General features: G+C 39.6%; 3 protein-coding genes across 5 annotated transcripts; 1 reads left to right on the top strand and 2 right to left on the bottom strand.

Annotated features, from left to right (window-relative positions):
* Positions 1 to 2,017: 2,017 nt before the first annotated feature.
* eif1ad (eukaryotic translation initiation factor 1A domain containing) lies at positions 2,018 to 5,165 on the bottom strand. Of its 2 annotated transcripts, none has more exons than XM_026187003.2 (5): positions 4,747 to 5,165; positions 4,411 to 4,529; positions 3,076 to 3,184; positions 2,558 to 2,666; positions 2,018 to 2,464 (listed from the first exon to the last, which is right to left on the bottom strand). In XM_026187003.2, exons 2-5 carry the CDS (start codon positions 4,495 to 4,497, stop codon positions 2,245 to 2,247), a joined length of 525 nt encoding a protein of 174 aa, XP_026042788.1. In that variant the 5' UTR covers positions 4,498 to 4,529; positions 4,747 to 5,165; the 3' UTR covers positions 2,018 to 2,244. The 2 variants fall into 2 exon arrangements, with proteins under 2 accessions (XP_026042788.1, XP_026042792.1); XM_026187007.2 differs by having other exon boundaries at positions 4,627 to 4,922.
* Positions 5,166 to 5,780: 615 nt separating this feature from the next.
* Positions 5,781 to 12,639, bottom strand: ctsf (cathepsin F). The gene is made up of 14 exons (XM_026186977.2): positions 12,225 to 12,639; positions 11,501 to 11,611; positions 10,901 to 10,982; positions 10,200 to 10,261; positions 9,988 to 10,060; positions 9,101 to 9,214; positions 8,837 to 8,985; positions 8,623 to 8,719; positions 8,444 to 8,524; positions 8,200 to 8,319; positions 8,001 to 8,065; positions 6,757 to 6,847; positions 6,588 to 6,646; positions 5,781 to 6,355 (listed from the first exon to the last, which is right to left on the bottom strand). The coding sequence occupies exons 1-14, from the start codon at positions 12,471 to 12,473 to the stop codon at positions 6,281 to 6,283; spliced, it is 1,428 nt and encodes a 475-aa protein (XP_026042762.2). The 5' UTR covers positions 12,474 to 12,639; the 3' UTR covers positions 5,781 to 6,280.
* A 715-nt stretch (positions 12,640 to 13,354) lies between these two features.
* On the top strand, positions 13,355 to 24,997 carry aup1 (AUP1 lipid droplet regulating VLDL assembly factor). Of its 2 annotated transcripts, none has more exons than XM_026186989.2 (12): positions 13,355 to 13,831; positions 18,438 to 18,575; positions 19,071 to 19,221; positions 20,031 to 20,212; positions 20,865 to 20,937; positions 21,054 to 21,127; positions 21,531 to 21,597; positions 21,790 to 21,892; positions 21,982 to 22,113; positions 22,278 to 22,417; positions 23,314 to 23,402; positions 24,657 to 24,997. In XM_026186989.2, exons 1-12 carry the CDS (start codon positions 13,791 to 13,793, stop codon positions 24,700 to 24,702), a joined length of 1,236 nt encoding a protein of 411 aa, XP_026042774.1. In that variant the 5' UTR covers positions 13,355 to 13,790; the 3' UTR covers positions 24,703 to 24,997. The 2 variants fall into 2 exon arrangements, with proteins under 2 accessions (XP_026042774.1, XP_080162402.1); XM_080306276.1 differs by lacking the exon at positions 13,355 to 13,831 and adding an exon at positions 15,592 to 15,715.
* The last annotated feature ends 239 nt before the right edge of the window (positions 24,998 to 25,236 follow it).

The raw sequence follows: 25,236 nt of genomic DNA, 5'->3' as shown, positions 1-25,236 counted from the left end.
AAAGATATTTCAACATTTATTTATCCAAAAAAAACCAAGTTTACTCTAAATTGATGTTGTACAGTAAAAAAATGTTCGTGGCTCAAGGGGTTGGGAAGCGCATCTGTAACCGGAAGGTTGCCGGTTCAATCCCCAGGCTCTCTGTCCTGGTCGCTGTGTCCTTGGGCAAGACACTTCACCTACCGCCTACTGGTGATGGCCAGAGGGGCCGATGGCGCGATATGGCAGCCTCGCTTCTGTCAGTCTGCCCCAGGGCAGCTGTGGCTACAACTGTAGCTGCCTCCACCAGTGTGTGAATGTGAGAGTGAAAGAATAGTGGCCTTGAAAAGCGCTATATAAATCCAATCTGTTATTATTATTAATCTTTCAGTCATTTCTAACCCCCCCAATCCCACATGCATACTACCCTTTAGGGCTAAGCCCCGGGTGTATCAAATGTCTGCCTCCGCCTCTGGAGCTGATGCTAAATGCTATCATGCTGTCAGTAATTTCTGAACAGCTAGATGAAGTACATGACAGTACCTACCTGCCCCTGAACCTGGTTTTGCCAGAGGTGTCTCCCAGGAACACTTCCCTTGTGCTTTAGGAAATCAGTTTTTTCCTATTTCTGTTTTTTTGTTTTTTTTGTTTTTTCCTATTTCCGTTGTGTTTTGTGTGCTTTTGCAGCATTTTTCTTATTGCTGGTGTTTTCTTAAGTTGCAGTCCATTCGGCCTCTCAGGGCCACCGTACCATATAAATAAAACTGAATTGAATTGAATGAGTTAAACAAGACAACAGGTATTCGAGTTTCAGGTTACAGCAGCTGAGCTAGTTTTGCAGTGCCAAGGCTCAAAACAAACCAAACAAATGTGATATCTGTTTTATTGTAATATATATCTGGATTTTCATGTCTGAGTTCATAAATGATCAAGACTGAAACAATCTCATCCCATTACAAGTGGAATTAAAATCCAACTGATAGTGGACTACAGTATTAAACTTTAGGCGATAAATAAGAGATTGGCATTCATCCAAACACTGAGGCTAAAGGCATCAGGCAAAGGTGGAGTTGGTTGGTGTTTCCCGTCCTTGACAGGGAGGAAAAACAGGTCTGTTCTCCTCCAGTTTTGTGCACTGTCACAAAGTGGAGCGTTAAATCCAATAAAGCTCCTTCAGCAGTTCGTGTGTATGACCGCAGTGTTTAATTCATGTATAGATTAGTGCGCAGTGTTTCACTACATGTATTATTTGATATAATTATTGTAGGATACATTTCAGGTATTCATGGGCTTTTGAAAAAACTGAGTGTACATTCTTATTTAAAATTATTTTTGTCAAAATACGACATAGATGCTTTCATTGTGCAGTTACTCAGTGAGAGCAAAATTGTAATGACAGGAATCATCTCTCTTCTGTTCAATGTCATGTGAGTTATGACGAAGTTTTCTCACACCTTGAGGGAAGAAATGAGTCAGCCAAAAAGGCGTGGGACTGGTTCCGCTTGCAGTAGGAATTTTCTGTGCGCTGACGACACTGTAATGTAATTTCTGAGAATCCATATATTGTAGTTTTTTTTCCAGATATGCTAGTGTGACATCTACACAACCTTTTCCGGAGGAGATGGCTGCTTGACTGCGTAATAATGAAATGCATTCAGGATTAAGTCTTGAATCCGGCAAGATGGAGACATGCACAGGAAGATATCGAGTCAGTGTGACATAAGCATACTCTGCTTGGGATTTATTCCATTTCAAAAGCTTTTCAGTCATTTCACAAATTAACTTTTGCTGCTGGATAAGATGAAAATAAAACAGCTTTCATTTGTAACTCAAGCTGATACAATAATTTTTAGAACCATATCCAGCACCAATAGGACATTTGGATTTTCTTTGGCAGCAAAATTAAACAGGTTTCTACGGAAAAGGTTGCATAAATTTAACGTCATCGTACAAATATACTGTGTGCCCTTTTATATAAGGTACCAGTGATGTGCAATGGACCTATCATCAGAAAAAAACACTAGAAATGTATCCCATGTTAAATTTCAGATACATTTTAATCTCACAGATTTGTAAAACAAGCAGGAATTACTAAATACATTGAATGAGCCCAGCCATTCAGTACATGAACTGCAGAGGGCGCTGTTGCAGGTGGACCATTGCTTCAGATCATCATAGCATCAGTCAGTGATGACAGCAATACAGGGGAGCATGCTGTCGCATCTGTTTCACAACTCCTGATTGTCCGTGTCCTCAGTGCTGCTGCTATGAGGCATTTTCCCTCCTTTTCTCTTTGTCCTGATCCCTGTCCTCATCCTCTTCGCTATCGTCCTCCTCCTCACTTTCACTGTACTGATAGTTACAGCGGTTAGTGTTTACAAAGAGGTCGCTATCGTCATCTTCAGAATCGCTAGCGTCCTCATCCTTTTCCAGCTTTTTCTTTGTCTTATCCTGCGTCGAATGCTCGTCCATAAAGCCCTCTGGCCTGGAGACAAGAAAAAAATGTAAAAAGTGCAAAACATGTGACAAATGAGGCTGATCGAGGAACGTAAAGGTTGTGCAGTGTGTTCCCACCTACCAGAGGTTCTGTTTTTGTAGGTATTGAATGTGATCCTTGTAGAGAATAAAGCTGATCTCTGCCTTCACCTTCTCTCCTTCTTCAATAGGATCCACAATCACATAGTCACCTTTGGAGTGAGAAGATGAAATTTAAATGAATGAACATAAATGGGGGTCTTATTTAGACCAGTACTAGCTAGCGGGAGATCACATTACTAACTTATATGTTTGCACTACGATATATATTATTCTTTTGTTTTGAAAAGGCAATGAACACCATGACAACGAGGTTCACTGTACTGTATACATTATGGATGTGCAGCTGATAAGTCTCCAGCAAGTAAGGTGCAGTGAAATATCAAAAGTGTAAACTAACTAGTAAGCCCACAAAAAGCACCCCAATTTTGTTGTGGGCAGCAGCACACACGGTGCAGCATGAACGTCTGTGCCACAAGCCACTAAATAATATTTGCCACCAGCTGTCACTGGATTATTACTCAAACTTTTAAACACGTAACTTCCCTTTCCATTGCTTACCTCTCTTGATCCAGATGTTCTTGCGGAACTTGGTGGGCATGCTCACCAAGAAGGTCTCACCCTGAGCTGTTACAGCATCATGTAGGTTGTTACCACGGCTCCCAGTTACCTGTAAAAGTGAAGAAGCAGAGGAAACATGGAATCAGAAAAATACACTCAACAGCCACTTTATGAGGTGCACTTGTTCAACTGCTTGTTAATGTAAAATGTTGCAGAGGATGGTCAATGGACTTAGGTGTGTGAAAATGGTCAAGACAACCTGCGGAAGTTAAAACTGAGCATCAGAATGGGGGAGAAGGGCGATTTAAGTGACACTGAATGTGGCATGGTTGTTGGTGTCAGCAAGCTGGTCTAAATATTTTCAGAAACTGCTGATGTGAGACACAATTATCGCTACAATTTACAGAGAATAGTTAAATATCCACTCGTTACAACCACAATGTGCAGAAGAGCATCTCTGAACACAGAGCATATCAAACCTTGTTGTAAAGGGACTACAGCCGCAGAAGACCACACTGGGTCAGGTGTCAGCTAAGAACAGGAAACTGAGGCTATAATTTGCACAGGCTCACCAAAACTGGACAATTCAGTTCAATTTTATTTACATTAAATAACAACAAATCACAAGGAAAGTCACCTCAAGGTGCCATATATTGTAAGGTAGAGACCCTACAATAATAGAGAGAAAAGAATCAAATGACCCCCTTTGAGCAAGCACCAGTAGAACCAGGCTCAGGGAGGAGCAGCCATCTGCTGCAATCGGGGGCGAGGGGAGGCAGAAAGAGAAAAAGACACTGGGGAAGAGATCAAGAGAATAGTAATAACTAATGATTCACTGGTGGTGTATAAACACAGTGGGTGAAAACACTGAGTGAGGAAGAAACACTTTGAAGCCCCTGGAGGCCTAGAACTATTGCAGTCACCTGATTCAGCCCTAACTATATCTATATATGAAAAGGAAAGCTTTAATGCTAGTCTTAAAAGTAGAGAGGGCATCTTTCTCCTGAATCCAAACTGGAAACTGATTCCACGGAAGAGGAGCCTGAAAGCTGAAGGCTCTCCCTGCCATTGCACTTTTAAATACCTGCACTGAAACAGGAAAAATCCACTTGTTAGCGTTAATGTTTGGGTTTGAGCAGGGCACCACAGTGTAAATAAGCCTTTCTACAAGTGGTGTTACATGTCCACTTTAAGGCAGCTCTGGAGTTAAATGGGGGTCTTACCTGTACTTCCAATCTGTACCTAAGTACACAAGTATCCAGTGTATGCTGCTGATTACTAAAATGTGAATGTTGTAGTATGTAGGAAATACAGGGAACTTTATACAAAGTTTACCTTTACGATCTGCTGGTTTTCTGTGGGTGTGACAAAGTCTCCAAGAACCTCCTTGACAACGTGTTTGCGTTTAGTGGCCTGTGACATTATAACCGACAGCCTTCACGTTCCTTCGCCAGCTGAGAAAGAAAGAGTGGGTCGAAAGTTCTAGTTAACTAAAGACACATTTAAAGGCTAGACCTTTCTTTATAAACGTCTATAAAACTTTCTGTGTACCTTAATAATTTAAACTTCCTCTGCCAATTTTCTTCTAAACAGTAAGTAGTTGCTTACGAATAATAACTTAGCGGAAAAGGCTAACATTAGCTGTCTCCACATTAGCAGGTTAAATACTACCTTGAAAGAAAGAAAGACAGGAGTGGCTGTTTGTCTTTTTGACGCAGAATCTGTCTCCGAGCAGCAGGTATACGTTCGTGTACAAAAAGAACCTGAAATATTCAGTCAAAAAAAAAAAATGGAATGACATGCGTTCTTGTTTTCAGTCCACAGTGCGGGGAAAGACAGGGAACGTTACACTTCCGATGTCAAGTGGGGTATATTTTCAAAATAAAAGTTCCATACGTGTAAAATGTTCATTTTATCGCTAAAAGCCCTTTTAATGACTGGTTAAAATGTGACTAAATTTATGTAAATGAACTTCAGGATTCATTGTAATTCACCGTAAGATTATATCACTAACTTACGACGACTTTTGTTTCTTATTTTAGAAGCTACTGCTAAAGACCAGCTGTTCCGTTACCTTCCCTTGGCATTGTGGGAAAATGAGGTTGTTTTGATTAAAGGAACATTCAAGAACACGAACGTTGTTGCTCCTCTATCGTTCAAAGTGTTTTCCTACATTGTGTTTGTCCTGCTTCTTCCCAACATACCGTTTAAAATCATAAACAGGTTAAAATGTTTTCTCCCTTTATAGGCCGCTGTAGTTATTTGAAGTTAATTTTGCCTTATGGTTAAAGTTATTATATATGCACTAAATAAATTATAAAAAGTAATGCTTTAATTGTACTGTCAACCAGTTTATAGTTTCAGTGCACATGAAAAACTTTATAATAAAATAGGGCAGCACAGTGGTGTGGTGGTTAGCACTGCTGCAAGAAGGTTCTGGGTTTGAACCCATCATTTTCTTCTTGAGCATCTGTGGGTTCTCCAGCTTCCTCCCACAGTCCAGAGACATGCACTTGGGTGAATCAGTGATTCTAAATTTCCAGTGAAAGGTTGCCTGTCTCTCTGTGTTACCCCTGTGACAGACTGTCCAGGGTTTACCTCATTTCTCCCCCATGGCAGCTGGGATAGGCTCCAGCGTCCCCCAGTGACCGTGGATTGGATAAGCAGAAGAAAATGGATAGGTAGATCATAAAATAACAAACAACTAGATTTCACACTTTTTTTTTAATTCAACTCCCATCATTCATTTCTCACTGTTATACAGCTATTATTGCAATTACATTGCACTAAACTGAGTTTGTGCAGTAAATCACTTCAGAATCAAAGCCTTGTTTTTCAAAAACTCTTTGAAGCACATACCATCAGCTCACCACTATGAGCATGGGCTCTGTTACTGTAAGTAAAGATGACTTATAAGCTGTTACCTTAAACACATTAATTATTTTAACCAAGCTTCAGGACTAACAGAAAAAGCAGATGTAATCTTGATTTAAAATTACTGGAAAGTTTCAGTATCACATCAAAGCTAGCTTTATTAGAGCTGGTAAAACACTGGTTTGGTCTAACGGAGAAGAAACATCAGCAGGACTTCACATGTGTGCGTGTTGAGTTCTTGTGCATTCTGGATAAGTGATGATGGTGTGTGTGTGTGTGTGTGTGTGTGTGTGTGTGTGTGTGTGTGTGTGTGTGTGAGTGTGTTAGGGGTTCAGTTGACTACAGCAGATGAGCACATCTTGTTGATCCCACATGCATTGGAGCCCCTGTAGAGGTTGTAGTAACCCTGTGTGAAGGAGAAAAAACAAATTAACACTCACTCCCTCACAGCTGTACATGAACAGAACTCATTTTTTCATTATGCTATGAAACAACAGTCAGCTTTGTAAAGCCTAGTGCACGGATCAGCACTTCTATTATGAAAACGGTGCTTTATGTCGGTGATCCTCAGTCATGTAGTTGGTTTCAAATGAAAGATTTTTAGAATGATAAGTGTTCTAAAGGTCGTGCTGTCTCACCTGCTCTCCATAATCCTCCCCCCAGCTGTTTTTGATGGCCCAGAAGGGAATACCTTTACCTGAGAACACAGAGGGGAAACATTGTTGACAAACGAGGCAAAAAGATGTGTCTATGCTTTCCAGAAACTGGGCAAATATTTAAGACAAAAAAACAAAACAAAAAAATTACGTTCTCCGTATCCCACCAACAGCACAGCGTGGTCGATCATCCAGGGGTTGCAGAAAATCTTCAGAGGGTGAGATATGCCCTTCCTGTAAAACTGGAGGGAATGAAATGATATTCAAGATAATGTAAGAATAACATGTATCTTAAGATTATTATCTTTATTATCGTTTATGTCCAGTTTAGATGAATGAATGAATGAATGAATGAAACAGCTTTTTTTATTTGTCACTAGCAGGTTGTCCTGCAGCGAGATGGAAACACCCCTGACCTTACACTCATAACACAAACATCACACGGGGTTACAAGTCGGAGATCGGTAGCGTTACAGAAAAACACTGAAATGTACACAACAACGGGAAGGTACAAGAGGAAAAAAAGAGACCTCCACTCATGCTGTGCTTCCATGGTAGGAAGCTATTATTGCTATTATTTGGGCAGGAAATATGTCACTCCTGATATGATACAGTAACAATACACTGCCCATGATACTATACACATGCAAGAAAATGATCTACATACGACTTTGCTGTTTGATAAGCACCACCACCAAGTACTGACTCTGATAAGTCAAACTGGTGGGGGTTAGGAATGTTTTAATAAATCAGTAACATATAAACCAACATTACACAAGAAGGCAACGTGACATATTCTATTGATATTTTTATTCCACTCCTAGTTGACACCTCCACTGAGGAGCTGATGTTCGTTTCATTCTGGTAAAACTTTGTAGGCTTGTAGAGTGGGGTCACATTAATTTAAAACTCAGTTTCTGATTGCCATTGTTAATAATGACAATGTATTTTTATACTCTTATATAAGACAATAGAATGATAAATGGGGATTCTAACTATCACAGTATGTTTGCATCTAAATATCACATCACATTTGACCTCTGACCTCACTTTTACATTTCCATCTTAATTTCAAGCTGACCCCAAAACATCTTTAAAGAGAGGATTGTTAGAGACTGAGCTGTTTAGTTAGTCACAAATATACTTCAGTAATATTGAATAATAAGCTCAAGTTATTCGTGTCCAGTTGTTTACAAATCAGTACTTATTATTTATCACATACTCACTGATACCCTTCTCTGATTTTGACTACACTATAAACTTCTTCAAGTACCTCTAAAAAACAAAGAAAACAAAAAGAATTCATCCTCTTAAAAATAAACACTGCGCAACGACTGAGCTGCTTTGCTTCTTGTTGTTTTGAGGAGTGATTTAACTTCTTAAAAAACCTCCTACCTGCATTGCAAAAGCATTCAGAGCAACAGAGACTGGCCCATTCTCAGCCAGCCAAGCAGCAATCTCTGAGAAGGAAAAAATACAAAAATAAATCAAAATGAGTCAATTCAACAACCCTTAGTTTCAAACAGACTCACTACAGTTAGAATAAGATAAAAATCATGGACATGTCCATGCAGTTAAACCACTGTGTGCTCACCCTTCTCCTCTTTGGGCAGCTCCACGGAGCTGTTGATGTAGGCGGCCACCTTCCCGGTGGTGAAGTCACACCTCTGCTTGTGCCCGGTGTAGGAGTAGTCACTTTCAGTCTCCAGACCCCCTTAACCACACGAGGGGCAAAGATTATAAGAAAGCACTTTAAGGAAAAATCTGCTTGTGTTATCAGTAAAAACATCTCTCTGCTTTTACTTATTGCTAAACACAGAATAAAATCTTAGTTCTACCCAGCTTCTCAATAGCTTCATAAGCATTTGATGGAAGCCCGCCTCTGCACGCTTGGTCCAGCCCGTCACAGTCAACCAGCTCTGTGAAGAACAAATCAGTACTCAAGCATGTCAAGACTTTATGCTGGATTTGAAAACCCCTGATTAATTCTATCATCTGTGCTACTTTTCTGTGTCACCTTGTTCGGAAAGTGACAGCAACGTTCCATTTTTCAGGAACCACTGGCCTTCAATGTTGCCTATGACAGAAAATGCCCAGCAAGATCCACACATTCCCTGCAGGAGAAAAAAAACACACCCTAATAAGCATAAAGTGGGCACGGTGTACAATTTAATCGCTACCAACAAGCTCTTTAGGGTGACCGCCCCATAATGAACTCTGTTTGTTGGCACCTGGTTCTTAACAGGACTGACAGCTCCATGATCCCTCCAATCCCAGCTGTCAGGCGAGGGGCCTTTGGCGGGAGTAGCTGGTTTCATTGGTTGATGGAGAGTCCATTGACTCAGCAGTGGGTTTAAGTATGTAGAGCGAAACTCCTCCTCTGGAGAAAAGCAGAAGGATATTTCACTTTGTTTTCTTAAGCTGAAGCAACACGTGGAAAGCAGAAGAGGCGTTCTCTCATTAGAAACTGTGGACGTGCATTCACAGTTACGTACCGGTGAGGTCGCTGAACTTGGTGACTCCATACTCAGCTGAACCTTGATCCAAAGCCTGGAGCTTCTCAGCAGTCTTCAGGTTCTCGTGGAAGATGCGCAAACGGCGGTCCACTTCTGCAAGGTGAAGGGTCAAAAGCACATATTCATAAAAGATTCTGCTTAAAAGCCTTTCATTTTTTTCATTTTCAGTTGAATTTAATTTTGTTTCTAAAGTGCGAACAAGAGAAGAGACATATCAGATGTTTAACCTGAGACATTAAATATTTCACTTTGAATTTGATGGCACCAAAATGTGTCAAAAAAGTTGGGACAGAGTAAAAAAATAAAGACTGGAAAAGTAATTGGTACTAAAAGAAAACAGTTGGCGATACATTTTGCAAGTTGCAAGTAATTGGGTTAACTGGGAACAGGTGAGTAACATGACTGGGTATAAAAAGAGCATCTTAGAGAGACGGAGGTTCACCAATCAGCAAAAAACTACATCTACAAATTGTGGAAAAATATCAGAATGTTCCCTAACAAAAAAATGTGAAGACTGTGAATATCTGATGATCTAAGGGACAGGATATCAAACGATTTAAAGAATCTGGAGAAATCTCTGAGCACAAAGGACAAGACCAAAAATAGCATGATTTTTAGTCCTGAGGCAGCACTGCACTAAAAACAGACATGATGATTCTATCATGGAAATCACTGCGCGGGCTCAGGCTCACTTCCTGCAATCACTGTCTGTGAACACAGTCCACTGTGCCAGCTGCAAATGCAGGCTAAAGCGCTATCATGAAAAAAGAATGTGAACATTATGAAAACATGTTCAAAAACCTGCAGCTCTGACAGGAATGTGACACAATGTCCATACGTGGTATGAATGAGATTCAGTCACTCACCCTCCTGACTGCTGTAGACTTTATTGTACTTAGTCATGAACTCTTTAAACCGGCCCAGCAGCTCCACCGACTCCTAATGCAAACACACACACAGAATCAACGACAGAAAGCCTCGATCTCAAATCTAAATCGATTAGAACAGTTTAAACAAACAAGCAGACAGGCAGATAAAACCACAGGCCTGTAGCTGTAGAGCCTGACATTAATTTTACCTCCAGAGGCTGGCTGGTGGATGGATCCTCTACCTTGTTGCTCTCTTCTACTTCAAATTCAACTGATAAGAGAAATGAAACACAGGAAGACAATGGGAAGTGTGAGAGTATTTAACACTTAAATCAGTCAGTCAAACTGTCATGCAGGTTGCTGCAATTCACAATTTTCACGGACGATTTTCAAGCTGATAAATATGACAGAAAGAAACAACAAAAATACAAAAAACAACATAAAATCAACATATTTGCAACATCAAATGCAAAAATGTCAATTTCTCCTTTGTTCAACCTTCCACCTCATTTATCTCTTTGTAAAACAAGCATGTAAAAAAAAATCTCATGGCCTGACTGGCTGATGTGGGTTGCTAGGAAAGTTCACTGACAATCAGTAGAAATAAATGCATTTTAAAAGGAGTTTTCTCTATATGTGGTCAGAAATATCATGATTAAGTTATTATCATAGAACAGAAATGCTGAACTCTTTTATTGTGTTTTTTGGGGGGTAAAAAAGGTCTAAAAAATACTTGTTGATGTGTTTTTGGATGATAAGATAATCAGTGTATTTTTAACAGCACTGTAAGAGAAGACCAAGTGAGCCGCAACTATGGTGTTCAGCTATAAATGTCTACCATATGACTTCCATAATGGGTGGTTGTGAATCTTAAATGTTGGATGATGAGTCTGTTTGGCTGCTGACTGACCTTTGGGCTGGCACTTCTGTTTGAGCAAGGTTGACGCCCCCTGCCAAGGGATGTCCCACACCTCGAAGACGCAGACTTCTGTCTGAGACATAAAAACAAAAATAAATTAGAGGAAAAGCGATAACAGCTGTTATGTGTAGGTTTGGGTCTCTTGTAAAAAGCCCCATTTATAGATTTACTTATAACTTAGATATTTTTAGTTGGGAAGAAAACAGGAACAAAGAGAAAAAAAGAGTCAATACTGTAAATGAATGCAAGCGTGAATGAGGCATAAGAGAGATCACTCCAAGTCAAGGTTGAGTCACAAGATCAAAACCAGCAAAACTGGCGCAATAAAAAAAATCAATACACAGCTGGACACACACACACACACACACACACACACACACACACACACACACACACACACACACAGAGAGAGAGCTTTTTTTCTCTTAAATATAAACTCATATAACACATTCTCTCTGCTTCTTAATTTTTATCACAAGAGCTATCGCTCTCTCTCTCTCTCTCTCACACACACACACACACACACACACACACACACACACACACACACACACACACACACACACACACACACACGCACACACAACCTACCTTGAGTTGATTTAACTCGGGATAGAAGTCACATGTCCTGAGCATGGTGGACTTCTTACATTGAGTGTTACTCAGCTCCACTGTTAAAGTGTAACGGATCCCTTTAACCAGCTGGAATACAGATGAACACACAAACATTCGGACATTTTTAATTTAAAGACACAAAATCTTGGTATAAATAAAGATTTTTATTTAGACGTGGTATAAAATATAATGCGTGTTATTGTTTTATGGGCGCTCGTTATGCTCCAAACAAGCCACACTGCGGAGACATTGTTAATTTAAAGTCAAGGACATAACTTCCGGCTGCAATAAACCGCGCATAAAATCTTATCTTGAACGCTTGAGAATAAAAATAGGTAAAATAAAATAATAAATGCTGTTCTCCAAGTTGAAACCTCTTGAAATTTTTAAATAAATAGGAATACATGTTTGTTTGTTTTTTGTTTAAGCATAATCTAATCCCTTGCTGACCAGCGCAGCAAAGACGTTTACGCTATTACTTTGAAGGTACGTCGCCCCTTTTTCCGGCCTGTGTTTAGCTAAAATGACGACCCTCCAGCAGCGCACTTGTTTACAAAAAACCGAGCATACACAACGCTTATTACAATGAGATAAATCGACAAACAATACTTTAACCGTTCTTTGCAAGTCCACTAGAAGACCAAAATATCTTGAATAAATATTATGAAATCAGAAGGAAAGCCACCAATAATAATTATACCTGTTTGTTGGCAGAGATGACCCGGCTGACTCTGCGGAGATGCATCGAATTGGAGACCCGGTTGTATCGCTCCTCTGCAAAGGCCAGAGCCTTCTTAAGACCTGGGTCGGACTCGTGGACCCGGATAGAAGAGCCGGGGGGCCCTAAGAGAGGCCGGTCGAGGTCCTCACCGAGTCCGACAACCGAGCCCAGCAAAACGGCCAGCGACAGCCACTGGATTAGCGGGCAACAGCGCAATATGACCACCATGTTGGCCCCGGGTGTTGTCACCGACTGAAAGGACCGATGTCCAGTCTGCGCTCACTTAAATAACAGCCGTGTTTGTTTTCTTCACACAAAAATCGATTTTCAGTTAAGCAGCGATTATACAAGAGGCTATTACCAAACAAATCTGAGAGGCTGTAGGCGGAGACTGAGCTTTTATGGGGGGCGTGTTCATGATAATTCCCATATTTATTATTCAGGCAGGGCTGTCGCTGATCGGTCTGTAGGCAGCAGTTGTCTTTCAGGCTTTCTGAAGCTGTGGTTTGGATATTAGGCTGATATTCGCTCACTTCAGTCCAGTCGTTGTGCCTGATCATTTTCAGATTATATTGTTTTTCGTTTGTTTGTTTGTTTGTTAAGGTACCTGGCACTGACCTATGAATCATTCGAGCATTCAAGAGATGAAACAGGGTGGTGCCTGCACTTCACAGACAACTTAGCAAAGAACCAAACAGCTATTAGTGGAGGTTCTGTCACCGTTTGGTGCTGCATGTCAGCCAGTGGTGTTTCAAGCTCTTTAGAGTTGTACAAACTCTGGTTTTGCCTTATATACTGTATTTACACATATATTTGCACATGTTTCAATAAATGGCTACACTTCCCCCCCTAAACTGCTGACTATAAACACAGTAAAAAAGAAAAGAGGGGCGACTAAAGACGTTCAGCTCATCATTGGAATAAATAAATAGATTCATTAAAATAAAATGGTAACATTACATACTACGTTTCCTGCAAATTAAAATTGATCAGATTTCGCCACTAGAGGTAGACAAAATACTATAACATTTTACCAGCGTTTCCTTTAGGGGACGTCTTTAGTGCTCCTTTATTTTTTTCTGCTGCTCTTTTATTATGAAAGTATCGCACCTGACACTCCGATAAAGATGAACACACAGTTATAGATTACATGAAATCATGAAAGTAATTGAAGTGTTGGTTACAAAGACTCCCAGTTTATACACTTCTGTAGAATTTAGAAACGAGTATTATTTATATAAATTTACTTTTGTAGAGATGGCGCTTTTATTCTAGGGGATTCTAACAACGGACCGGAAGTGGTGTCGTGCCGACTGAAGCCATTATCTGTGCTAGCGCTATTTAACCACAAAGCTAACATTTTAAAGTCGCGTACTTAAGCGGTCTGAAAAGGCTGTACTATAATCTAACTGGCTCCTTAAAGCTACCCAGTTTCCAGTTTACCCACCGCATGACAGAGGTGCAGTCGTGAAAGTAATGACTAATTTATATTTAGGGGTCAGGTTGTATTTTTAGCATTAGCCTCTGAAGGTCTGACTGGCAGACATGGAGACTCGGGGAATTGAAGACATGTTTGACTTTCGTCGGTAAGTCAGCTAACTGCTAAGTAGTGTAAACTGCTCGGTTAACCTTCACTTAGCGCTAATTAGCGCAATAAGCGTTGAAGAAATACACAGAGGATATGGCGTCGACGACGTTTATTATCGGGCAGCTAACCAGTATAGTAGAAGATGTATTAAATAATCTGGAAAACATGCAGCTAGATAGCCGATACTGGCAACGTTATAGTAAACAAGTCATGGATAGCGTTTGACATGAAACCTTGTCCAGTGCTAATTTTAATAAGCACGCCGATCAGTTGCAGCATGAAATGCGTGAACTAGCTAATCTTAGATGTCTGTTGGTTTCATGTATTCACTGCTTGCCTTGTGACAACGAAGAGTGAAGTTTAAGAGACTTAATTTTTTTTGATCTAGACGCAAAAGTCAGAGATTATATCTGAGCGCGTGTAAAGGGGAGAAAATAACTGACAGCAAAAGTAGCTGTCGTTGTGTACTTCAATACTAAAGTGTTTTTGACTTGAATAGAGGGCGGACATGAGGCCTGTAGACAGTGGTAATGACGACTAGAGCGTTTATGAGGTTTCGAAATGTTCTCTAGCGCTTGACTGCAGAGGGAATCGAGTAGTGACACGTGTAATATTGGTAAAAACGCTGAAACAAAAGCAGCTCTAACTCTGCAATTGGTTTTCATAACGTGTGTACAGTACTGTGCCTCGAGCCACCTTTCATAGCGTCAGACTTGATTGTAATTTTTTTTTAAGTGGTCTTGAGCATCGGTTCTCCAGGATTTCTGAAGGTCTTTCAACGTTATTCTTTAGACTCTTGCTGCCTTTTCACTCATTTTCAGTCCAGTCCTTGTAACGGACCACTTAACACTGATCTATGATTCATTCAGGAATTAAAACAGTGTTGTGTCTACACATAGCAGACAGCTTGGCAAAAAAACAATGTTAAATTACTTTGTTATCAGCAGTCTGTCACAAAAACATAAAGATAAAAGTTTGACAGATGTAATATAATACTTTTGTCACAACAAGGTGATTCCCAAAGTGCTATTTGCTGAAAATTTGGCATATTGCAGTAACATATTGCAGCACACTATAGTGTGCAGTGTCCAGTTAATTTGTTTTTAGGAAACTGGATAAGGGGAGGACAAAAGAATTGGCAGTGCTTTAAAAATTATCAACAGCAGATGAGCCAGTAAAAGTCATGTCACAGGACCTGAAAGATGCATCTGGCCCTGCAGTTGACCCAAACAACAAAAAGCACCTAATGCAAGGGATGATGTTGTATCTTTACATAACAGAAAACTTGGTAACAAAAACAAGTAATTTTACATTGTATCTTTTGGCACTTTTTTACTTGCAGTCTATAAAAGAAAAAAACTATAAAATGTTCCCATTTCTTTAGTTGAATCTGTGAAAAATGTCAAAAATAACAGTTTGGCAGATGTCGAATAATATGTTTTCTAGAAAAAGGTGATTCTCCTCAAATTTTCATGCCGAGATCTGCTAGCATGAAAATATGAGGAAACTGGACAAGAGGGGGACAGATGAAGTGGTTGGCTTAAAAAAAAATTATCTACGGCAAGTGTCTGAAAGTCATGTCCTTGAGAAACAGGAAACAGTCCTTAAGAAACAGGGAAAAAATCTGCCATAGACCTGACAGGACCTGAGAGATACATCTGCCCCTTTAGTTAATCCAGCTACTGTTCACTGAAGACTCATTGGAAATGGTCTCAGTCTAAGGGTCGCTGTCAAGAAGCCTTTTTTAAGGAAGGGAAAAGAGGAGAAAAGGATGAAGTATGAAAATTACACAAGATCAGTGGAGGACAGCGGGATGATGGAGTAATGAATCCACGTTTTTGGTTCAACTCCTCTTCAGTATGAACAGGAAAGAATTACAACAGTGAGTGTCTGCAGCCACATGAAAAACACAGTAAAAACATACCTGAATAGAAAAGCACAAATTGGAATACGATCAAGTAGAGCTGGGCGATATAAGATTTTTTCATATCACAATATGTTTTTTTCATTTCAGGCGATAACGATATCCATCACGATATAAGCCAAACAACTATATTTGTAAGATTTAAATGTGCGTTGCTCACAAGTAAAATGTGAAATAATCAGCAGCTTGTTTTGATTTAAATATTTATTTCCCATAATAAGTTCAACAGGGTAGATGTACTCAAGGAACATGAGACTTTTTCAGATAAATAAAGGCAAATATTGCAAACTACACAAAAGGCAGCCGCTAAAGTGTTTAAGTTTCAAAATAGAACAAACGAAACAGACTAAATTGTCAATTCCACTTAGAAACAAAATATTAATTCTAAAAATAAATCTTAGTTTGTTACAGAAAAACAGACAAAATTGAGTAACTTTTGTCAATATCAAATAAACTGAGAACTAAAAGGAAATTCTCAATCTCTCCTTGTTGTATAGCTTAGCTTTTCAAACAGTTTTAACAGTTACTTTAGTCTGACAAAAGCCGAATGACGAATTAGCGCTTCCAGTCAGAGATTGAGCATGCACCGCTTTATTGTATTTCCAGACTTGCTTTCGGCACAATTTAACGTGCGCGCTACTCTGTTTTTGTCAGACTTGAAATAACCGAAATACCTCCACACTACGGAACTTCTCTGGCTCTTCCGTTCGACAATCTCTCCGGCATTGGAACCATCATCTGTTTCCTCTTCGGTAACCTTCGGTCACGCTCGGTTGATTTTTCTAGTCGGCACACTCATTTCCTCCGTTACCCGGGCGGCACCGCTGCTTCCCAAACAAATACACATGTGCGGCTTGGCACTTGTGCTGTACGTAACAAGTCATGTGACGTGACGCTGCGGCTGTGATTGGTTCGGCTCTGCGCTACTTAATTTGAATTGTCTGTTCTTTTTTCTTTTCTTTTTTTTTAAGAGGACAAGAGCGGTGAGGTCTATCGCATTAGTTTAATTTTTCTATCGAGAAAAAGTTAGTTTCGCAATACATATCGTTATCGTTCTATCGCCCAGCTCTACCATCAAGCATGAATTTGCCTCCACAGACCCCAGACCTCAACACTATTCTAGAAGTGATGGTTCATCTTGACAGAGAGAAGAGCTTTGAATGTCATCCTAGAAGATTGGAAAACAATAGGAAAGCTTGGAATTGTACAAACTCTGTTTTTGATTTACGTACTGGATTTCAGTGTGTGTTTGAACATGTTGCAATAAATACCTGCACCTATAACTAGGGATGGGTATCGAAAACCGGTTCTTGTTGAGAACCTTGGAATTGTTTGCCATTTTTGCCAATGATTCCCTTATCGATTCCAGTCGCCCCGAATGACGTCACTACGTTGCGGAGCGTCATTTACCTGGCAGGAAACACGGCGGCTCAAACGCTCAAAAGTTTGGTCATACTTTACGAGAACGGATGACAACAGGGCAACTTGCAATACTTGCAAAGTAGATATTTCATTTAAGGGAGGAAACACTACGAATATGCAAAAGCATTTGCTCACAAAACACGCGATGACCTTAAATGAATGTCGTGTTTTTAATTCCATTCTGGACTCGTGAATCTCAACCCAGCAGCAGCGGTAACGTTTGCACGTCCTCTCCCGTTAATGCGGCAGGTAAATAATCAACTAACAGTGCATATTATGTTAGCAGAGTCTGGCTCAGATGCTGGCAGTTCTCGCTGCAGTCTATCGGTAGCGTCTCCTTTCAGGCCAGGATAGACGAATGTCACCGAGCAGTGACTAAGTTTGTGGTCAAAGGCTTGCACCCATTTGCCACAGCAGATGCCCCCGATTTTCGGAATGTGTTTAATTGTAGGCAGGACATTACTGGATATTCTTGTGTAATTGCTACAGAATAATTTATGTTACACTTTGTTATTGCTACAGAAGAATATTTATTTTATTATTTTACGTTTACAATTTTTTTTTTTTTTTTCCTGGGGACCCTGTGACACCCCATCAAAGAGCCGTAGGCTGGATCTCTTAAAATCTTACTGTTGGGTTTGTAAGGCCATGTTACTCCTAAATTTCTATCTTGTTCAAAGAGAAAATGTAAAACAAAGTTCTAAGCTAATCGACCTTAGTGTTCTCCTTTTTTAAAAAGAATCGATAAAGAATCGAATCGTTAAATAGAATCGAAAATGGAATCGGAATCGTGAAAATCTTATCAATACCCATCCCTACCTATAACCATTTCGTATCAAAACATAAACAGATTATGGATGGCTCTTTTTCACAGTATTGTATCATTGGATATCATTGCATAGTTGAATAACAATAGAGTGAAATGGTTAAACTCTGATGTGAGTTCATGCTATGGCTCAGTGCACATTTATCCAGTAATAAAAGGAAGAAGATCAGTAGGTTGTGAAAGATGCTGTCATTCAAATCACAGAACGGTATTTTTGAGGCTGATGGTGAGGTGTATATTTTGAAATTGGGAAATAAAAAAGGGCTAAAAATGTGTTGGTTCATTTGAAATATAATCGGCACAGGATAAAGCAATCTTGCTACAGCTCCCCTGGAAATCACTTAAATTCTCTAATTTACATTTAGATTTGTTTTTCTTTTGTGTTTTCTATTCCAAATGTCATTTTTTTGATTCTGCTCTGTTTTTGTGCAGGTTTCCCAAAGATGCTGTCGTTCTTCTGCTGTTGCTGATTTACTTTCCAGTCGGCATTTCTTTAATGTTCATACGTATTTTTATTGGTGTTCATGTGTTCCTGGTCAGCTGTGCACTTCCAGAGAGTTTTATAAGAAGGCAAGTGTTGAAAAAGTGTTCCAATACCACATTTTACTGTCAGCGGTAACCAAATCTGTAGCTGAGTCGTCTTGTGTGTCACTTGTAATCATGTTTGTGTGTGTGTGACAATAATGACTGAGGTGAAATTGTAGTATAAGGGATAACAATAGCAGTTAATGCTAACACACATGGCATCTGTGCCATTAAAATAACTGTAATTTTTTGTCAGAGTTTATTCACTTTAACCACAGTAAATACTACTGAGGCCAGTGGAAGGTAATTGTACTTTGCACACTGTAATTTTAGTTTGAAGAAAGGTGGTGACTGCATGATTAAAGAACCAAAGCATGTACATGCCCTGGAGGCTATAAGAGCAGTTAAGAAAAAAGATATTTGTACGTATTGCATATTGTGGTAAATTATACACGCAGTGTTACACTATTGAGGACTATCCTGTTGCCAAATATGTTTAAATGCTGACATCATGTTTGTTTGTTTTTTCTTTGCTTCTAGATTTGTTGTGAGGGTTATGTGCTCGGTGCTGGGGATGCATGTGAGACAGAAAAATCCCCGCTCCAGAGACAAAAACACCAAGCTGTACATATGCAATCATGTGACAGAGTTTGACCACAACATTATCAACCTCCTGACCCCCTGCAGCACAGTGAGTGCTTGGCTTAAACGTTTTTCCTGACTCAACCGTGTCATGCAGCATATTTTACACATTCAGGGATTCAGTGTAATATATCAGTGTGCTGATTGCATCAGTGCCCTCCTATTAACAAATCTATGGTGACATCATTGCATTACATGGCTTGGACATAAATACAATTTGACACTACATGCAGTCCTGTGAAGAAGAAAGTTTTCAGTTGTCTGCATTCCATTATGACTTTTGTAGGAATTAAGCTGGTAATTAGCAGTCAGGTAACTTTAATCAAATGCACTTGATGCGCTGTGAGCACCTCTATAAAAGCAGAGGTGTTTGGCAGTTTGCTGGTCTGGAGCATTCAGATATGTGTCTTTCTAGGAGTGGACGTCCCAGCAAATTCACCCCATGCTCAGTCTCTCTGACCACTGCATGGTCAATGAGTCGACCGTGAACTCCTCTGTATACCAAAGTATTCTAGAGTCAAATGTGAGGCCATCTGTCTGACAGCTAAAGCTTGGTCCAAATTTGGTTATGCAACAGGACAATGATCCCAGGCACAGGAACAAATCTCTAACAGATATACTGAAAAATTCAGTTCTCAAGGTGTTGCAATGCACCTTAATCTCAGTGAAATGCTGTGACAGGACCCTGAGAGAGCTGTGCGTGGAGGCAAGATTGTGCTGGTGCATTAACACATGTTATAATATACCTGATCTATTCTCAAGGTCTGTCAGTTGAAAAAAGAAGATCCTGTGTACTTTAATGTATTTTAAATATAGTAAATATGTGGTGAATTTGACCCGTCTCTTTCTGCCTATCAGCCCCAGTTAGATGGCTCCACAGGCTTTGTGTGCTGGGCCAGAGGCTTCATGGAAATCCATGCAGGCTCCGGAGCCATAGGAGAGTCTCTGCAGAGTTACTGCTCTGCTGAAGGCACCACACCTTTGCTCCTGTTTCCTGAAGAGGACACCACAAATGGCCGCGCCGGTCTTCTCAAATTCAGGTGATGTTTGTACACATGTTACTGTACGGTAATAAACAAGAACTCTCCGATAACACAGCAAGTGTTTGCAATTCATCAGCACCCTGGGACGGTTTTGGCCTCTTACCCATACCCAGTGATTTAATGCAGCCAGCGACAAATTATCATCCCTCTTTCATGGCACATTGAGATGGAGATGAATTACTTTGGCGGTTGAGTCTCCCCCACTAATTTCCCTCTAGAGTTGTAGGGAAATTAGTGCAAGGAAGTGAAAACAGCTGCTAAATTGATTCATTTCTATAGTTAATTCGAGTAAGACTGAAACAAGTGTACTGTATCCTCAGTGGAGATGCACATGAAAACCAGAGAAGCTGGGAGTTGCACTTTATAATGAGGTTGTGATTATTGCCATGCTTTTCTTTACAGTCTCTGATACTCTTCTTTTACTGGAACCTAACGCAGACTCTTAGGCTGCGCCTCCTTTGTGCCATGTCAGAATCACCCGTTCACTATGTTGCTGATGCTAACTACCAAAGGCATTGGCCTTTAAATGCTTAGCTGACTAATTGCACATATCCTGAATGTCTTTAACAATAAAATCAATTGTTATTGGCTCACAGCACAAAGCCAACCAGCTACTATATTAAATATCTATATATGTTTTTTCTCTCAGCTCCTGGCCTTTCTCACTGACTGAATCCATCCAACCTGTGGCCTTACGGGTGACCAGACCATTGATCTCTTTGGTAAAGTCATTTGAACTCACATTTAGAATGAAAGTGACATTTAAAAGAGCTGATGAAATGATGTGACTGCACACCAAAGTAATCTAACAACACGATTACCTCCTGTCTGTACACAGAGCACACCGGAGTCCAGCTGGCTGACGGAGCTCTTATGGACATTTTTTGTTCCATGGACAGTGTATCATGTAAGGTACTAAATAATTTGTGTCATTATTTCTATCTTTTTCTGCAGCCACATTTTTCACAATGTAGGTCTCATTTCTTTTACCCTAACCTGGTTTTGTGGAGATTGTTATGTAAAATCCAAAAAACACAAAAAACTGTGAATTTTTGGCACAAACTACCCTCCTCAGGCTCATGCTCCTGCCAGGACTTCTGATTAATGAATGTGCATTTCAAAATCATATTGCTTTCATGAGCAAGTTTTTTGTTTGTTTTGTTTTTTTGTTTTGTTTTTTTTGTTTTTTGTTTTGGTTGGTTTTTTTGGTCTGAGTTTTTGAAAAGACCTTCTATTGATTCTTAGTATTTCTATTGCTCTAATTGTTCAGATTGTCTTCTTAGCATTGCTTTTTTGTGTTTCGTTTCCATCCCAGTTGGCTCCCAACAGTATCCAGACAAGATGGCGAGTCGACACAGGAGTTTGCCAACAAAGTCCAGGAGGTAAGAACAGCGTGTGCCACTTGGATGCACATGAGTTATATTTGTAATTGTAAAAACAAATATGCGTGTGTGTGATATGTGTAAGAGTTATGAAGCCTTGCACCTGTACACAGATCTCTTTGTTGTTGTGTTGCAAAACGTCATGCATAGCAGATGTGAGTTCCCACTTTCTGCTTGTGTGTTTTTGTTTAGCTGCTAGCTGCTGAGCTTGGCTTGGTCGCCACCAAAATCACTAAAGCTGATAAAGCAGAGCACATCAAAAGGACAAGACGCATTGTTCCACAAACAACCACAAGTAAGTCGGTCACATGATTCAACATCAACTCTGTCCATGTGGGAGATTCAGCTGATTGGAGGTTTGTTTGTTTTGTTTTTTAAATGTAGGTGTAACACCTGGTTCTATTGGGCTTGGATTCATGAGTTTGGGCACAGATGACCGCAGGATTGCTAAGATGGCTCAGCAGGTGAAGGACGTGTTGCCCCATGTTCCACTGAATGTCATCACAAAGGATTTAGGTACACTTACATTTGGCTACCACATCTATTTTCTTGGAATACACTTTTATGTTCATTCTGCACCTGAGCTCTTCTGTCACACTTTCACTTTGTAAGAAGTCCTTTAAAAAGAATGATAGATTCATTTGCCATGCACTAACAGTTGTTCTTTTTATTGTGTATAGCAAAAACCAATTGTGTTGACACCACCATTACAAATCTGCTGGAGAACAAGGAGGAAACATCAATGGAAGCAGCGGGGATCTCGACTTTTGGCCCTTCCAAGATCAGCTCCTATTCTTCTGGTCCTGCTTCCACCTTAAAGGTTTGATAAGGCCTATTTCCTAGAATTTAACCAGACAATTTGAAGTTATAGAGCACATCTGATTAATTTACGGGTCAATATCATTGACTGATATAAGCTACTTGGTGATCTGTTGGTATCTGCATTTGTAATAGTCATAAACAACATTTTTAAAAAGTAAAGAAAGAACAGGAGAAACAGCCTTCAGTGATGTTATGACTGTTGAAATTGCAAAGTTTGCCCATCACAGGGCGCTCTGCAACTCCCCTGTTGGCACACCACAAACACAACAACCAGCTTGTAAAGTCAGGAAGACTGTAAACGGGCAACTAAAGAACTACATCTAACAAATGTTAATCTGTTTGCGTTTGATGCATCTGAAAGAAAAACATGATAAGAGGACAACCTGTCAACTTTAAATCATTGAATTATTGGTACCAGGCAAAAAAGTCATGTATTTGTCAGGCTCTAATAAGTTGGGTAAAAAATTATTATTTATGAAGTGATACCGAAAAGGTCCATAAAAGGCACAAGCTGTCCAGAGGTGTACGAGAAGATGATCTTGATCTTTTGATCTCATAAGCTCCATATCAGTGCCTTTTTATCACACTATTTACCTTACATTTTAGCTGCACTGCATGATAATAATCACTAAGATATTATTTATAGTAAAGGAGCCCAATATGCAGTCGGTCCATCACATGCTGTCAAAATCAGTGAGACGTGAAGCGGCCGTCTCCTTATTTTTTAAGACTGCACATCCCAGACCCTCAGATACATCCGTACAATATAATGAGCCCTAGTGTCTTCTGTTAGTTTTGGCTTATCTGTGTACATGAATGTTAATAAGAATATCTGTTTTTTGCAGTTTTTTTTTTTTTGTTGTTTTTTAAATTCCATTTTGTTTTTATTCATAGCCTGCTGCCAAAACTTTTGGGAAATCACCAACCGACAGACATTTGTCTCTCCAAGAAAGAAAAGAAGCGCTGTATAACTTTGCACGAAGGTGAGTTTTTCTAGTAACTATTATCTTTACTGCTTTAAGCAAGTGTTTCTGGACTTTGTAATAATACCCCATGACAGTTCAGTTCATCTTAATAAGAGACCTGAGAGAGCAGCCAAAGCTGTTTGGTTGTTCGTTGTTCAGGGCTGAGAAGTTATGCAACATTCATTTGATTTGAGATTTTCTTGCTTTGGGTTGAGTGTGTTGTTCATTTCTGATTCTTCACAGTATTCGAGCAACACCAAGCACAGATCGTATGCAAAACAGAAAGTGTCTTTACAAATTTAAATTCCACAACTTTGTTTTGACAAACAACATCCACATCTCTAAACTCAATTTTGGAGAACAAATTGTCAACAAACGGTACCTGGCAAAACCTACGGCGGAAAGACACTGATGAACACGGTGAAGCATTAGCATAATTTTATTTATAGTCTAATAAAAGCCAGAGGGATGACTCCAAATGAATGCTAACTTTGTTGTGAGTCTGCTGGATTTTCTCATGAGTGCAGCTGTGTCCAAACACATCTGCTATACAAACTTTGTGTTGTGGTAATAGGTTAGTATTTTGTTAAAGGTTGTTGTGCTGCCCCCACGTGGCTGAAAATACATCAGTGCATTTTTTTAAATAAAGGTAATAAAGCTGGAAATTGTAAGAGAAGAAATCTTATGTGAGCATTGGTGTCAATTGTAGCACTAAATGTTTTGGTAACTATGTAAGCAATGACTGAGTATGTCAGTGCCATCACCCCTTTTTTTTTTTTTTTTTTTTTTAAACTTGTGAGACTGAGGTTTTAGCTTGCTCTGAGCTCGGACGTGCGTGTCCAGTGATTTTATTTATTGCTTGAGCCGATTTAATGTAAGTTTGCTTGGCAAACATGATCTCTGGATGGTGGGGCATGAGATGAGCTCTCTTGTTCGTCGTATTACCAGAGTATTTGAATTTATTTAAATATAGATATTTGATGCGCCTGATGAACATGCAAAATATCAAGATAATAAAATACTGTTGTGGTGCTGAATCAAATTTTTTTTTTTTTTTTTTTTTTTTTCTCTCTCTCCCTTCACGCCACTATTACCTAAAAGTCAAAATAATTTGGCATGAGCGTGGTCTTAGACCCTAATAAGAGCACAACTGTACAATCACAGTGAGTCTGGACGTGTCAGAGTTGCATCTGTAGTTGTGTTTATTAAACTTTTATGATGCTAAATAAAAGCTGTATTTAATCTTTTTCTTTTCCTTTTCCCTTCTTCCAGACGCTACATTGAAAAGCATGGATTGGAGCAGGAAGACGGTCACTGAACAGTCTGGGTCAAGCAATTATGGAAAGAAGCATATTCACGTTGCATAGCTGTCTGATTTGAATGATGATTTTATATTTCCCCAAACAGTTCTGTTGACAAAAAGGATTTTGTTCTTACGTATTCAGGACATGTATAAGTTCATGGAATGGTGATTATGCATGTGTTCAGTTTTTCATTCTGGCTGATACATAATTTTGATAACAGTTTGTATTACAATCCACTGACTGTGAATCATCTATTTATTTTTATAATGTCCAGAGTTGTTGATGGAAATAAACCTCCGCTTGACCTTGCTTTAATGAAATGATTTCACATCCATGTGTTGTCAAGAGTTTGGCATGTGATTAAGAGGCCCCAGGTTTTGGCAAGTAAAGTGAAATTTGACTTCCAGTTGCATGACATTTGTATTTTAATAGTTTTATGTTTTTTCTATTCTCCAAATATATGTCAACCAAATCCTGCCATAAGAGGGAGCCAGAACATGGTGAACCTCGGCAGTCCTATAGACACAGCAGGAATCTAGAAACTAGTG

This window comes from Astatotilapia calliptera, chromosome 2, assembly GCF_964374335.1.
Source record: "Astatotilapia calliptera chromosome 2, fAstCal68.1, whole genome shotgun sequence".
Lineage (NCBI taxonomy): Eukaryota > Metazoa > Chordata > Actinopteri > Cichliformes > Cichlidae > Astatotilapia > Astatotilapia calliptera.
The sequence above is the reverse complement of the archived record's forward strand: the minus strand, read 5'-3'. Positions and strand labels throughout refer to the sequence as shown.